This window comes from Perca flavescens, chromosome 7 (assembly GCF_004354835.1).
Source record: "Perca flavescens isolate YP-PL-M2 chromosome 7, PFLA_1.0, whole genome shotgun sequence".
NCBI lineage: Eukaryota > Metazoa > Chordata > Actinopteri > Perciformes > Percidae > Perca > Perca flavescens.
The window spans coordinates 35,811,717-35,829,393 of record NC_041337.1 but is presented as its reverse complement, the minus strand read 5'-3'; the positions used below and the strand labels follow the sequence as shown (position 1 = coordinate 35,829,393).

Here is a 17,677-nt window from a genome sequence, read left to right as displayed (position 1 = left end):
AATAATGTAATCTGAAAACTGCTGCCCTGGTTAAAAAAAACAATACAACTGATCTCAGCAGGTATTGTGTCTGGAATGGAGTGGAATGGAAATTTCTAAGTGACCCCAAACTTGTGACCGGTAGTGTATAAATCTGTCATGTACTGTATTGTTGATGAGACTCTATCAGAGATACAAAAGGAACTTTTACGAATAATCATATGTATTGTATGCATCAAGCTTTGGAAAACAAGATGCTGTATGGTTATTCAACAAACTGCAGACAAGTGCTTGCTGAGCTCAGGAGAAGAAGAACCATGGACAAAAAACAGCTCCTTCCTTGGGACACTTTTAACCTGTAAACTACAGCACTTTATAAAAAGACTCTATGCACTTTATAAATATCTCTATGCACTTTTTGAGAGGCTCTAGGCCCTTTACACTTAAGCTAGGTTTTGCACATTTTATTTTATTAGTTATATTTGTTGACAGCAGACAGCTGCTCCGCGATCGCTGTCTGCACCCTGTCATCACATATACCGTTGGAAAGCTCTCTCTCTCCTCTACAAAAGGCAGGAAGCAGTGCTTTAAACCAGTATTGATTATTGAGTGTATTAAACCAGTATTATTATTATTGCAGAGATGGGGTTTGGGGCTGAGTCAGTGGGACTGTTTCTGGGGGATGAGTCTGAGGGAAGAACAAGGGTAAGGAGAATGCAGAAGACAAAAGGTAGGTCAAATAAAAAAGTGAACCCCCAGAAACAGTCCCACGGACCCAGCCCCAAACCCCATCTCTGCAATAATAATACTGGTTTAATACACTCAATAATCAATACTGGTTTAAAGCACTTCTTGCTGCCTCTATGTATTAATGCTCATGGGTAGCCTATGGGTTCCATTCAGACCTTTACATTAAGTCTTTTACTGTTTTATGTCAACAAGACATTTTCAGCTGGCTATACCCAATGTTTAGATCTGTTGTGCTATTTATGCAAATTACCACATACGTAATTAGATTATGCTCCGTTTGCCCATGTTAACGAACAGTACGACACCGTTCTCTCGACACAGACTTTAAACGCGACCTTATTTTTCGTGTGTTCCGAGTGTGTTTTTATACTATTCTAGTATCACTCATTTAAATGGGAAGCTTTTCATATCTTGTATGTTATACATTTTGTACCCCTCTGTCATTGTATCCATCGTTTTTATTGTCAATAAACAAATCACATCCATCTCCCTCATTTTTGAAAAGCTTGCTACGCCCCTGGGCGCACACACACACACACACACACACACACACACACACACAGGCACACACAGAGGCACACACACACACACACACACACAGAGGCACACATGCACACACACAGACACACACAGAGGCACACACACAGACACACACACACACACAGATACACGCACACACACACACAGAGGTACACACGCAGACACACACCCACACAGATACACGCACACACACACACAGAGGCACACACACAGAGGCACACACACAGGCGCACACACACACACACACAGATACACACACACACACACACACACACACATACACACACACAGGCACACACACAGACACACACCCACACAGAGGCACACACACAGGCGCACACACACACAAACGCACACACACACACACACACACACACACACACACACACACACACACACACACACACACACACACACACACACACACACACACACACACACACGTGTCCTGATGATGTCCATGATCCTACATTTCCCATAATGCCCCTGGACAGCTGTACTGGAGACTGCACTTGTCCCTGTGTGTCTGTCAGGTGCAGACTCACCTGGAGAACCCCACCAGGTATCACATCCAGCAGGCTCAGAGGCAGCAGGTGCGTCAGTATCTCTCCACGGCCAAGACAGCCAATCAGGAGTCGGTGCCCAAACTGCAGCCGGCACACATCAGCCGCAAAAAACAGGTAAACACACACTGAAACACACATGATATCATACACTGTATGTGTGTGTGTGTGTGTTTGCTTAACTATATTTGTGGGGTCCAAAAACCAGGAGTCCAGTATACTTGTGGGGTCCCGACAGCTTTGTGGGGCCAAAATGTTGGACCCCACAAGTTTAAAGGGCTGTTTGAGGGTTAAGACTTGGTTTTAGGATTAGGGTTAGAATTAGGTTATGGTTAGGGTGAGGGTAAGGGTTAAGGTTAGGCATTTAGTTGTGATGGTTAAGGTTAGGGTAAGGGTTAAGGTTAGGCATTTAGTTGTGATGGTTAAGGTTAGGATAAGGGTTAAGGTTAGGCATTTAGTTGTGATGGTTAAGGTGAGGGTAAGGGTTAAGGTTAGGCATTTAGTTGTGATGGTTAAGGTTAGGGTAAGGGTTAAGGTTAGGCATTTAGTTGTGATGGTTAAGGTTAGGGTAAGGGTTAAGGTTAGGCATTTAGTTGTGATGGTTAAGGTGAGGGTAAGGGGCTAGGGAATGCATTATGTCAATGATGGGTCCCCACAAAGATGTGTGTGTGTGTGTGTGTGTGTGTGTGTGTGTGTGTGTGTGTGTGTGTGTGTGTGTGTGTGTGTGTGTGTGTGTGTGTGTGTGTGTAAAAAAATGTGAACAGGAGAGGACACACAGGAAACTTTCAGGGGTTAACGTGTTCGGTAACACTCTGATTCTGTCTGATCTGTGATTGGTTGATGTAGATGGAAGACACGGTCATCGATGACATCATCAGCCTGGAGTCGGGCCTGAGTGACGAATTTCTGACGCTGATCGACTCTGGACTGCAGCTCGCCAACACGGTGAAAACACACAGGAAACGCACAGGAAATACACAGGAAATACACAGGAAACACAGTAAATACATAGGAAACACACAGGAAATACACAGGAAACACACACGAAACACACAGGAAATACACAGGAAACACACAGAAAACACACAGGAAACACACAGAAAACACACAGGAAATACACAGGAAACACACAGGAAACACACAGGAAACACACACAAAACACACAGGAAATACACAGGAAATACACAGGAAACACACAGGAAATACACAGGAAACACACAGAAAATACACAGGAAACACACAGAAAATACACAGGAAACATACAGGAAACACACAGGAAACACACAGGAAACACACAGAAAATACACAGGAAACATACAGGAAACACACAGAAAACACACAGGGAACACACAGGAAATACTGTACTGTAAACACTTTATTGGAGCTCAGGAAACATCCCAGAGCTCCAATAAAGGGCAACAAACTAATAAAAACTCTTGAGGGATGCAGCCCAAGTTGTTCCCAGCTGGGATGTAACATCGTAGCATCTCCATCTGCTTCATTGAAAACTCATCCCCCACTTCATTAAAATCTGATCCAGTTTTTAATTTCAGATGGCATACATTTGAGGGATTTTTATTCATGTATTATTATATTAATTATTATTATGATATCTACTCACTGGATTAAAACATTGAAAAGATGTTCACTAGCATGTGAAAGTGTGTCTCAACCATATTCCAATTTAAAAAGATGTTCAAAGAAACTATATTCCAGAGGTACAGATAAATACAGTGCAATTAATTAATAATTTGGGCTTACATTGAACAATGTGTAGTATGTGTATAATTATTGTTTATAGGTAAATATATGAATTTCCATTAATTACAGGTACAAGAAATTATGGAGTTTTATTTTTTAACTGTTCTTTTTTTACATTACTATTTTCTTTGGATGTTGTATTATATTTAAATGTTCAAAATAAAAGCTATAAATGAATAAATAAATAAGAAGCCACTAGAGGGCGCTAATGTGTTGACCTTCCTAGTGCCCTTTATATAGAGAGTTTGGCCAATTAGGGAATCGAATGTTCTGAGCATACCGTTCTGCGATTGGTTCCCAGGTGGTCACGTGTATCGTGGACTCCATGTTGGATACCAACATTCATCTGATTCCCATTGACATAGTGCAGGGAATAGTGGAAAAATGTAATAAATTATTTTTAAAAATGACATAAATCACTGAAAAAATGTCCAACTGTTTCACGTTTGGCTGCAATGAAAGACAGGGAAGCAGCAAAAGATTTCACAAGTCCCCCCCCCCGTGAAGCAAAAAGGTGAAAAGTTTGGGAGCTGTTCGTTACTGTGTGAGGTAAATGACAAATTCTCTCTCCGATATAACAAAATACATAGGACAGATATAGTAATACCATCGTTAATGTGTACCATTCTGTCAAAAAAGTTCTAACACTGCTTTAGAAATGTTTGAAGTTAGCCTCATGCTAGCGTTAGCTTCCTCACTAGCACTCCATGTACATAAATGCTTGTGATCTTGCCATAGTCATATGGAGTCCACGTGTCTTTATTATGTTCATAATAATATTGGAGGGAAAGTGAAACACAGGTTGGACGGGGATGTTGTTCGGCGACATCTACGCTAATGTTTGCTAACGTTAGCGCAACAGCGTTAGCCTAGCCTGCTAGGTAAATATTACGACTGCCTTCGGTGTTTCCTATATCTGCGTCCACGTTATCAACGTAAGGCCTGTGGCGTTAGTGCTCCTTTTTGTACCATAATTTTATTGAATTAAATATTAAGCTTCTCTCCTACGAGATGGGTGGGTTTTTGTTACGTTACACACAAAGCTAGCTATAGTTAGCCTGTATGCTAGTGGACGTTGGAAAGGTAAACACTGCTCAGAGACTTATTAGGCAACGTGGTCACTCCATTTACGATATAGAAGGTAAATATACACTGAAATATTTCCGTAAGGGCCTTTTACATATTGACAAACGTTGATAACATGTATATGCCTGTTCATGGTGAAAATAAGCGATTTATTTTAAGATAGCATATTCGCCCCCTAGGGTTACACTGTAGAGTCATCTGACGTTGGTATCCAATATGGCAAATTCAAATATCCAAATTCATGCTAATCGAATGTGTCTCTAGCTTGAAACAAGCTAGCGCAAACCAGTGATTAGCTGCTAACCCTAGCTTTCAGGGCAGAGGGTAAATCGCTATTTCTATACCACTAACAAGGCTGAAAATAGCACCACACTTCCATGGTAGCATAATGAGGGTCCCTACATATAAACAGAAGCATTGAGAACTTTGTAAGTGTAAAGTTTATTAAAGGTCCCATGACATGTCCCTTTGACATGGTGGTCCCCTAATACTGTTCTGATGCTTTTATATAGACCTTAGTGGTCCCCTAATACTGTATCTGAAGTCTCTTTTATATAGACCTTAGTGGTCCCCTATACTGTATCTGAAGTCTCTTTTATATAGACCTTAGTGGTCCCGTAATACTGTATCTGAAGTCTCTTTTATATAGACCTTAGTGGTCCTCTAATACTGTATCTGAAGTCTCTTTTATATAGACCTTAGTGGTCCCCTAATACTGTATCTGAAGTCTCTTTTATATACATGTAGACCTTAGTGGTCCCCTAATACTGTATCTGAAGTCTCTTTTATATAGAACTTAGTGTTCCCCTAATACTGTATCTGAAGTCTCTTTTATATAGACCTTAGTGGTCCCCTAATACTGTATCTGAAGTCTCTTTTATATAGACCTTAGTGGTCCCCGAATACTGTATCTGAAGTCTCTTTTATATAGAACTTAGTGTTCCCCTAATACTGTATCTGAAGTGTCTTTTATATACATGTAGACCTTAGTGGTCCCCTAATACTGTATCTGAAGTCTCTTTTATATAGACCTTAGTGGTCCCCTATACTGAATCTGAAGTCTCTTTTATATAGACCTTAGTGGTCCCCTAATACTGTATCTGAAGTCTCTTTTATATAGACCTTAGTGGTCCCCTAATACTGTATCTGAAGTCTTTTATATAGACCTTAGTGGTCCCCTAATAATGTATCTGAAGTCTTTTATATAGACCTTAGTGGTCCCCTAATACTGTATCTGAAGTCTTTTATATAGACCTTAGTGGTCCCCTAATAATGTATCTGAAGTCTTTTATATAGACCTTAGTGGTCCCCTAATACTGTATCTGAAGTCTCTTTTATATACATGTAGACCTTAGTGGTCCCCTAATAATGTATCTGAAGTCTTTTATATAGACCTTAGTGGTCCCCTAATAATGTATCTGAAGTCTTTTATATAGACCTTAGTGGTCCCCTAATACTGTATCTGAAGTCTCTTTTATATACATGTAGACCTTAGTGGTCCCCTAATACTGTATCTGAAGTCTCTTTTATATACATGTAGACCTTAGTGGTCCCCGAATACTGTATCTGAAGTCTCTTTTATATAGACCTTAGTGGTCCCCGAATACTGTATCTGAAGTCTCTTTTATATACATTTAGACCTTAGTGGTCCCCTAATACTGTATCTGAAGTCTCTTTTATATAGACCTTAGTGGTCCCCTAATACTGTATCTGAAGTTTCTTTTATATAGACCTTAGTGGTCCCCTAATACTGTATCTGAAGTCTCTTTTATATAGACCTTAGTGGTCCCCTAATACTGTATCTGAAGTCTCTTTTATATAGACCTTAGTGGTCCCCTAATACTGTATATGAAGTCTCTTTTATATAGACCTTAATGGTCCCCTAATAATGTATCTGAAGTTTCTTTTATATAGACCTTAATGGTCCCCTAATAATGTATCTGAAGTCTCTTTTATATAGACCTTAGTGGTCCCCTAATACTGTATCTGAAGTCTCTTTCCCGAAATTGCCTATGGGGGACCATAGGCAGGCTGGGGGAACGCATATTAATGTTAAAAAAAACTCATGCCATGGGATCTTTTTAAAAAGATAGATTAGAAATATAGTAGTTTTAGATAGATATAGTTTTTTAATAAACTGTCTGTACACCTAAAAAGTTCTCAATGCTTCGGTTTACATTTAGGGCCCCTCGTTATACTACCATTTCTTTATTTAGGATCCTCATTAGCTCCTGCATGGCAGGTGCTATTCTTCCTGAGGTCCTTACAACTCACTTGAAAATGTGGCAGTGCAATAATAAATACACATTACAACATCCTAAACAATAAAAAATAAAAATTGTAAGACAAAAACTAAACATAGACTATGATTTCATGACACAACTCCTATAAAATAACAAAATACACACACATAAGACGAGGACAGACACATAGACAGCTCCACCAGTGCAGTCATCGGGCATTCTTTTCATCCTTTACACATTTTTAAGACCGGTATATCCACATACTATCGTCACATAAAATCTCTTTCATCCTCTCTGAACACATTTCACAATTGAACAAACATACAGTGGCACTCAAGTTTATGAACCCATGCTAACGTCGACTTAAAAGAGGAATTAAAAAGTCATCTTTTGGAAATTGATCTTAATGCCTTAATTAAAAAAAATAGGAGAAATCCAACCTTTAAGGACACCAATTTTCTTTGTGAATGAATAATGTATCGTAAATAAATAAATGTTCTTCCTTAAAATACAGGGGGCATAAGTCAGTCCACCCCTATGTTAGATTCCCATAGAGGCAGGCAGATGTTTATATTTAAAGGCCAGTTATTTCATGGATCCAGGATACTATGCATCCTGATAGAGTTCCCTTGGCCCCCCACATCATCACATACCCTTCACCATACCCCCACATCATCACATACCCTTCACCATACCCCCACATCATCACATACCCTTCACCATACCCCCCCATCATCACATACCCCCACATCATCACATACCCTTCACCATACCCCCCCCATCATCACATACCCTTCACCATACCCCCACATCATCACATACCCCCACATCATCACATACCCTTCACCATACCCCCCCACATCATCACATACCCTTCACCATAACCCCACATCATCACATACCCTTCACCATACCCCCACATCATCACATACCCTTCACCATACCCCCCACATCATCACATACCCTTCACCATACCCCCACATCATCACATACCCTTCACCGCACCCCCCATCATCACATACCCTTCACCATACCCCCACATCATCACATACCCTTCACCATACCCCCACATCATCACATACCCCCACATCATCACATACCCTTCACCATACCCCCCATCATCACATACCCCCACATCATCACATACCCTTCACCATACCCCCACATCATCACATACCCTTCACCATACCCCCCCCATCATCACATACCCCCACATCATCACATACCCTTCACCATAACCCCACATCATCACATACCCTTCACCATACCCCCACATCATCACATACCCCCACATCATCACATACCCTTCACCATACCCCCCACATCATCACATACCCTTCACCATACCCCCACATCATCACATACCCTTCACCATACCCCCCATCATCACATACCCCCACATCATCCCATACCCTTCACCATAACCCCACATCATCACATACCCTTCACCATACCCCCCACATCATCACATACCCCCACATCATCACATACCCTTCACCATACCCCCCACATCATCACATACCCTTCACCATAACCCCACATCATCACATACCCTTCACCATACCCCCACATCATCACATACCCTTCACCATACCCCCACATCATCACATACCCTTCACCATACCCCCACATCATCACATACCCTTCACCATACCCCCCATCATCACATACCCCCACATGATCACATACCCTTCACCATAACCCCACATGATCACATACCCTTCACCATACCCCCACATCATCACATACCCCCACATCATCACATACCCTTCACCATACCCCCACATCATCACATACCCTTCACCATACCCCCCCCATCATCACATACCCCCACATCATCACATACCCTTCACCATAACCCCACATCATCACATACCCTTCACCATACCCCCACATCATCACATACCCCCACATCATCACATACCCTTCACCATACCCCCCACATCATCACATACCCTTCACCATAACCCCACATCATCACATACCCTTCACCATACCCCCACATCATCACATACCCTTCACCATACCCCCACATCATCACATACCCTTCACCATACCCCCACATCATCACATACCCTTCACCATACCCCCCCACATCATCACATACCCTTCACCATACCCCCACATCATCACATACCCTTCACCATACCCCCCACATCATCACATACCCTTCACCATACCCCCCCATCATCACATACCCTTCACCATACCCCCCACATCATCACATACCCTTCACCATACCCCCACATCATCACATACCCTTCACCATACCCCACATCATCACATACCCTTCACCATACCCCCCCATCATCACATACCCTTCACCATACCCCCACATCATCACATACCCTTCACCATACCCCCACATCATCACATACCCTTCACCATACCCCCCCACATCATCACATACCCTTCACCATACCCCCACATCATCACATACCCTTCACCATACCCCCACATCATCACATACCCTTCACCATACCCCCACATCATCACATACCCTTCACCATACCCCCCATCATCACATACCCTTCACCATACCCCCCCACATCATCACATACCCTTCACCATACCCCCACATCATCACATACCCTTCACCATACCCCCCACATCATCACATACCCTTCACCATACCCCCACATCATCACATACCCTTCACCATACCCCCACATCATCACATACCCTTCACCATACCCCCCCACATCATCACATACCCTTCACCATACCCCCCACATCATCACATACCCTTCACCATACCCCCCACATCATCACATACCCTTCACCATACCCCCACATCATCACATACCCTTCACCATACCCCCACATCATCACATACCCTTCACCATACCCCCCATCATCACATACCCTTCACCATACCCCCCCCACATCATCACATACCCTTCACCATACCCCCACATCATCACATATCCTTCACCATACCCCCACATCATCACATACCCTTCACCATACCCCCACATCATCACATACCCTTCACCATACCCCCACATCATCACATACCCTTCACCATACCCCCACATCATCACATACCCTTCACCATACCCCCCCATCATCACATACCCTTCACCATACCCCCACATCATCACATACCCTTCACCATACCCCCCACATCATCACATACCCTTCACCATACCCCCACATACCTACCTAGCTACTGAGCATGTAGTCCATACCTAGCTACTGAGCATGTAGTCCATACCTAGCTACTGAACATGTAGTCTTACCTAGCTACTGAGCATGTAGACATACATACATACACACACACACACACATATACATACATATACACACACCCTCCCCCTCGTGAAGTTGCGTGCCGTCACCGTCAACACTGAACTAGCTCAGAGAGGCTATCGTTACGTTAGCTCTAGCTCAGAGATGCTATCGTTACGTTAGCTGCTGCTGGTCTTACCGTGGGATTAACTGTACTAATAAAACCGTTGAAACCCCGCGGCCACGCTGCTGTGAAAGCTCCCCGAACTGTCATTTATCAGTCTGGTTGTTACCCCTCTCAGTGGCAGCTCCTCCACCCATATCTTTATAACGGAGCTAACTGCTAACCGGAGCTAACCGCTAATCAGAGCTAGCTCGTTGCCAACCGAGCCTTCAGTTCTGCGTGCCTGTATCCATTAACTGCATGTATGGACTCGAGCCCGAACAAAACCCTTCATTTTATTAAACTGGCTGTAAAAGATTTAAACTTCAACTCAGAATTGTTTGAATGACAGAGATCAGCTGAAGGTACGGTGTAGCGTTAGCGTGCTAAGTTGATGCTTTCTCTGCGTAGTGCAGACTGATTTGCTCTCGCGAGTCATCAAATCGAGACCAAATCGCAGCCTTTGCGATTAGGAAATCGCGTTTTAACATATCGCGATATTATCGCTAATGCAATTAATCGTTCAGCCCTAAATCATACCTTATCTTTTTTTTTTTAAAAAGCAGAAATGTATTAAAATGTTGAATAAAAAAAAAAAAACACAATTCAATGAAGGTAGATCGTTTGAAGAGCGTTGCATGGAACCATTAGCATTATTATTGGGCAATTTGGTTGAAAGATAACCTATATTTCTGAAATAGAAACCTTGAAAATGGGGCAAATTTGACCCAAGGGTTAATAATGCTTAAAAAGTGGATGTAGTAGGGATAATGGCGAAGTTTGGACATTTGGTCCGACAAAAAATACCATTGTGAAGGTGTCCCTTTGGGCCGAGACAGGGGACATTTATATACTTTAACTACATTTGAATGATACTTACAGACTTCTACTGAAGGAGCATTTCAAACGCAGGACTTTTAACTGCAACAGAGTATTTCCACGGAGGGATATTAGTACTTGTGCTGCAGTAAAGGGTCTGAATACTTCTTCCACACAGTTTATTTTCCTTTTACATTTGTCCTTCTGTGTTGAATAAAATGATCACTGAGTCAAAATGTCAGTCAGGAAAGCTCTAAAGTTACAATCGCACATGCAGAAAATATCACTTCAGTTTTCCAGACTTCCTCGTTCCTCGTTCCTACTGCTGTGTGTCTCTGTGTGTGTGTGTGTCTCTCTCTGTGTGCATTAATGCGTGTCTCTGTGTGGGTGTGTCTCTGTGCGTGTGTGTGTGTGTGTGTGTGTGTGTGTGTGTGTGTGTGTGTGTGTGTCTCTGTGTGTGTGTCTCTGTGTGTGTCTCTCTCTGTGCGCATGTGTGCGTGTATCTGTGTGTGTGTGTGTCTCTCTCTGTGTGTGTCTCTCTCTGTATGCATTAATGCGTGTCTCTGTGTGGGTGTGTCTCTGTGCGTGTGTGTGTGTGTGTGTGTGTGTGTGTGTGTGTCTCTGTGTGTGTCTCTCTGTGTCTCTCTCTCTGTGCGCAGGTGTGCGTGTATCTGTGTGTGTGTGTGTGTCTCTGTGTGTGTGTGTCTCTCTCTGTGCGCATGTGTGCGTGTATCTGTGTGTGTGTGTGTGTCTCTCTCTGTGTGTGTCTCTCTGTATGCATGTATGTGTGTCTCTGTGTGTGTGTGTGTGTGTGTGTGTGTGTGTGTGTGTGTGTGTGTGTGTGTGTGTGTGTGTGTGTGTGTGTGTGTGTGTGTCTGTGCGCATGTGTGCGTGTATCTGTGTGTGTGTGTGTCTCTCTCTGTGTGTGTCTCTCTCTGTATGCATGTATGCGTGTCTCTGTGTGGGTGTGTCTCTGTGCGTGTGTGTGTGTGTGTGTGTGTGTGTGTGTGTGTGTGTGTGTGTGTGTGTGTGTGTGTGTGTGTGTGTGTGTGTGTGTGTGTGTGTGTGTGTGTGTGTGTGTGTGTGTGTGTGTGTGTGTGTGTGAGAGAGATAATAGGCTCACTGGGAGTTTCTTTCTTAAAGAGCCGTTTCCCCATTTTTCAACAGTCGTCCGAACAGAACGAGGAAGAGAGGCTGTGTGTGTGCAGTGTGTCTGCGTTTGTGTGTATTTGTGTGTGTGTGTGTGTGTGTGTGTTCGTGTGTACATGCACACACATGTTTATGTGTTTATGAAATCTGAGAAGATGAGGATTTTAGTTTTACTGCCGGAACATGAGAAGAGGAGGATTAAATCCGAGGTAAAGAGTGTTTTTATTTTGTCTAGTTTGTTCCAGGTCAGTTTGAGTGTTTGACCTCTGACCTCTGTTACCGATCGCTGGGGCCTGTTTTTTATTGTTGAACTACGGAGAGAGAAGAGATACAATATCAGTGGTGGAAGAAGTATTCAAACCCTTTTAGTAGAAGTTAAGTAATGTACAGTTAAAGTTAGGTAAAAGTATGAGGAAAGAGTGCTTAAAGTATCAAAAGTGAAAGTTCTCATTGAGCAGATTATTGTCACCGTAGACATGTGTCAAACTCAAGGCCCGTGGTCCAAATCTGGCCCGTATATCAATTTGGGTTCACAATAGATTTTGGCCCTTCTAGTTGTGCGCCAAACCAAAATCACAGGAAAGAGTTTTTTAAACTGCAATACGTGACATTCAAAGCAGAATATGGCAGATTTGCCGACTCTGAGAATCAGAAATTCCCCCCGAAGAAGCAGAGAGAGAGTTTTCATATTCAGGCTGTGAACAAGTTGTTGTTAAAAAAAAAAATGCATCATCGTTTTGCTTGATTTGCTAAACTCTACGATGGCTAAGGAACTCTTTTGATGACTTTTGTAGGACATCATGTCAACACAAATGTGACAAAAAGTGTAAAATTTACAAAAAGGTGACAAATGTCTGAGAAAGCCACAAAAAAGTCGGAACAAAAACACAAAAAAATTGAGGAAAAAAGTTCCCAAAATGTAAAAAAAAAAAGTGACATGCAGTAACAAAAGCACGTCAATAAACTCTCCATGTCTGACCCCCGGTGGGATTCTCTTTTTCCAGCGTGGCCCTCTGGGAAAATGAGTTTGACCCCCCTGCCGTAGACACGTTGTCTTATTTTAGGGTCGACATAGGGAAGACAGATCGTTAACAGTGGATGCCACATAAAAGTTTTTTATATCCTCTGAAAACTGGGAACCTGAAGATTAATCTGAGATGCAGTTCAGCACTGCAGCGATTAGTCACAGGCAAATAAAAACAGCTTTTTTTATATAATGGATTAACAGCACTTTTTCACATGGCCGGGTTGGCTCAGTGGGTAGAGCAGGCAGGCGCACATGTACTGAGAGAAACGTGGCAGAAAATGCTGTTTTCAGCTTCTCAAATATGGAGATTTTCTGCAATTATTTCTGTTTTATATCATATTAAACTAAATCTCTTTGGGTTTTGGACAAAAAAAAGACACTTTAAGACATCAGACATTAACATTGTGTTTTTTTTGGGCACCTATTCAACGTTTGTTGAAAGTTGAGAGTGTGAAAGGGCCGAGAACGTTATAATGGAAGTTGATGATGATTCTTATGAAGTTGTTGCAGCAAATTTGGGTTGATTTCATTAGAGCTGCAAAGATAAATCAGGTGTGTGTGTGTGTGTGTGTGTGTGTGTGTGTGTGTGTGTGTGTGTGTGTGTGTGTGTGTGTGTGTGTGTGTGTGTGTGTGTGTGTGTGTGTGTGTGTGTGTGTGTGATCCTCCTGCAGCCAATCACACCGCAAGATGCTCAGGTTATACTCTGACTGTTCCCCTGATTCTCTGCTCTGATTGGTCCGTTAAAGCTACCGGTTTCGGGGAACATGCTGGACGTGTACGGCGGCGGCGGGGGGATGGCCACGCCCACCGTCACCGTTAGCAACAGCTGCCCGGCCGACCTGCACGTCGTGAAAAGGGAGATCAATGGTGGGTGACACACACACACACACACACACACACACACGAGAACATTACTTTGTCAACATGTAACTGACAGGACGCTCTGCAGACCTGACTGCTGATTGGCTCACACAGTGTGATGTCAGAGCTCTAAGAGGAAAGCCTCCTCACCCCCCGTTTCCCTCTTTTCTGCTGAAAATCTGTTCTTCTTCTTCTTCAGTTTGATGAGTCAACATCACGACTTCCTCTTAGTCCTGTTGCACGCGCACACACACACACACACACACACACACACACACACACACACACACACACGTTTTTATTTTGCTACATCATCAGTTCCCACTTCCTGTTCAGTCAACATGAACGTTGTGCTGTTTCAGCTGAAAACAGTTTTAAGTTTCTATAACTGAATGTCTTGTTTAAAAGCTTCCACTGTCTCTGAAAATGAAACGTAACGTCACATTTTAAGTCTTTTTAAGTTGAACAGAAAACAAGCGATATGATATTATGATTTAAATTAAACTATCGAGCATGAAGGGGAAACTCCGGCTCACTTACTCGCTTTCCCACATGGTCTTCATCAGAGGACGGAGTCTGCTCAGCTGGTTGTAGTGAAGACGGACGGTGTGGGACTCTTACGCTTTGGCTACAACGGACGTGTAACGTATGCGGAGCGCTTTTTGGAGCCGACACAGAGCTGTGAAGACATCAATAAAGACATAAACTCTCAAAACCAAACTGCCAACACGCTCACCGACACTGACAGTCAATAAGCCAATAAGGTTCCTGTATATCGGTAGTTAAATTTAAAGTTGTAAGCGTTTAAAATGTTCACTGCAGTCCAAATTCAAAATACTGAAAGATCTAACTTCATTAGAGCTGCACCGATTACAACTGTCTAGGCCGATTCTGATTTTCTTTGAGTTAGGCCGGCCGATACCAATTTTAGCCGATTCTGATTTCATATTTTCTAACCACTTTACAGCACACACAAATATTTATATGCTATCTTTTCTTTAATAGAACATGTGTTGAACAGATAATGTAATATAATAGAACTATATAAATGACTCCTGGTGTGGGACATTCACACACATCTAAAGAGCAACGTTAGAACCATTTCCTTCTTTTCACATCTAATATCACACTAAAGAAATGTGATTCTGGTTTTTGGTGTGGTCCCCCCACGCCCTACTGTCTCCTTGCAGGTGTTGCATATTGCAAACTTGTTCTCTTCTGACCACACGCTGAAGAATGTCCCAACTGACAAATCGCCATACAGTACAGGCCAAAAGTTTGGACACACCTTCTCATTTAATGCGTTTCCTTTTTATTTTCATGACTATTTACATTGTAGATTCTCACTGAAGGCATCAAAACTATGAATGAACACATATGGAATTATGTACTTAACAAAAAAGTGTGAAATAACTGAAAACATGTCTTATATTTTAGATTCTTCAAAGTAGCCACCCTTTGCTTTTTTATTAATAAGGGAAAAAATTCCACTAATTAACCCTGACAAAGCACACCTGTGAAGGTAAAACCATTTCAGGTGACTACCTCATGAAGCTCATTGAGAGAACACCAAGGGTTTGCAGAGTTATCAAAAAAAGCAAAGGGTGGCTACTTTGAAGAATCTAAAATATAAGACATGTTTTCAGTTATTTCACACTTTTTTGTTAAGTACATAATTCCATATGTGTTCATTCATAGTTTTGATGCCTTCAGTGAGAATCTACAATGTAAATAGTCATGAAAATAAAGAAACACATTGAATGAGAACGTGTGTCCAAACTTTTGGCCTGTACTGTATGTCAGACTGACCTGCCGCTCGCCGGTCATGGCCGAGCACCTGAAAACCGGCCAATTCCGGTCACCGGCCACTCTATCGGTGCATCTCTAATCTCCATTGATCCCGTTCGTTTGTTTGCTGCTTTCATGGTTGTACTAACGTTACAGCATTTTGTCACGGAACGAAAATTTCAAAAGGAGAAAATACTGGCATTAGCATTGTTGACAGAAAAGATAGTATTTCAACTTAGCATGTTTCCTTAATATCTGATGACCTGATGATGCATTGGGGTCATTTTGGGATTAAATACAGTGAATATTTTACATATTGCACCTTTTAAAAAAAAAAAATATTGACACTTTATGATCCATTTCTGGGTAAAATGGACACACACCTCGCGTAAAAAATATATAAAAATAAGACTGTCCTATATTTACGCTTGTAGAGCAGACGCAGCGCTATGCTGCTCTTGTGTCCGGTGTCGCCAGTTTCATAGATTATAGTAGAAGCGTATTTTTGGAACATCCGCTCTGCATACGTGCTGGTCTTACAGGGAGGTGTGTTCAGGTGCATTCTGGGCGGGCTGGTCTTACAGGGAGGTGTGTTCAGGTGCATTCTGGGCGGGCTGGTCTTATAGGGAGGTGTGTTCAGGTGCATTCTGGGTGTATTACTATCTTGAGGCAGCAGGAAGTGATCACACCATTGACCAACAAAAACCTGGTCTAAAGTCAATAACGCAGCATTTCATTGTTATTTTAACAGAGCATTAGTAAAATGCTCCTAGGCTCCGGCACAGGCCACAACACACTATGCTTGTTACACACACAGGGACGCACAGCAGCACACACACACACACACACACACACACACACACACACACACACAGGGACGCACAGCAGCACACACACACACACACACACAGGGACGCACAGCAGCACACACACACGCAGAAGATTACAAATAAAAATATTACGGAGTAAATCCTCCATCATAACAGCAATGCTCCAAGGTCCAAACGCACCTGGCTTTTAATAGGAATGGGAGATGATCTCTGATTGGTTGATTACATGTTACGCCCCAAAACACACCTCTGATTAATGAAGACACGAAGGACAACGAATTTAGGACCAGGCGCCCGGCACACAGACCCTTTTTTCTGCCTTCAAACTAGCAAAAGTGGATCTGGACACGCCCTAAACACACCTGCACCAGGCGCTACACACCATGGGCCTACATCGTTAAAATAGGTGTCCCAATAATTCAGGAAAAAAAGCAAATAAGAGTCCCTTGAGTCTGGATTGTTTTGTCTCAAATTAAATTCTGTTATTGTCATTTTAAAAACTGACTTTCAGACTTTAATGTTTGTCTGTTTCTACACGAGTGAAAGGTCCGGTAAAGGTTTGTTTAATGTTTTTTAAATGTTTGTGTTGTAGAGGTGGAGACCAAAGCGATGATGAAAGAGAGACAAAAGAAAGACAACCACAACCTCAGTGAGTATACTGCAGCATTACTTCGCTCCGGGGCACCTGGGTACCTCACCTGGTAGAGCGTGCACCCCATGTACAGAGGCTCGGTCCTTGTCCGCAGCAGGCCGCTGGTTCAATTCCGACCTGCGGCCCTTTGCTGTGTCATTTCCCCTCTCTCTATCTCTATCTCTCTCTCTCTCTCTCTCCCCCCTTTCAAGTCTAAGCTGCTCTGTCAAATCCAGCAGGAACGTTTCAGTCATTC

At 42.5% G+C, this 17,677-nt stretch overlaps 1 protein-coding gene across 1 annotated transcript in view; it reads left to right on the top strand.

Annotated features, from left to right (window-relative positions):
- Positions 1–17,677, top strand: part of tfe3a (transcription factor binding to IGHM enhancer 3a) — a 40,441-nt gene that overhangs the window by 9,883 nt on the left and 12,881 nt on the right. Inside the window, exons 5-8 of the mRNA XM_028583921.1 lie at positions 1,803–1,949; positions 2,679–2,777; positions 14,058–14,178; positions 17,383–17,439. Of these exons, the coding sequence (XP_028439722.1) occupies positions 1,803–1,949; positions 2,679–2,777; positions 14,058–14,178; positions 17,383–17,439 (424 nt within the window). The remainder of the gene's footprint in view (positions 1–1,802; positions 1,950–2,678; positions 2,778–14,057; positions 14,179–17,382; positions 17,440–17,677) is intronic.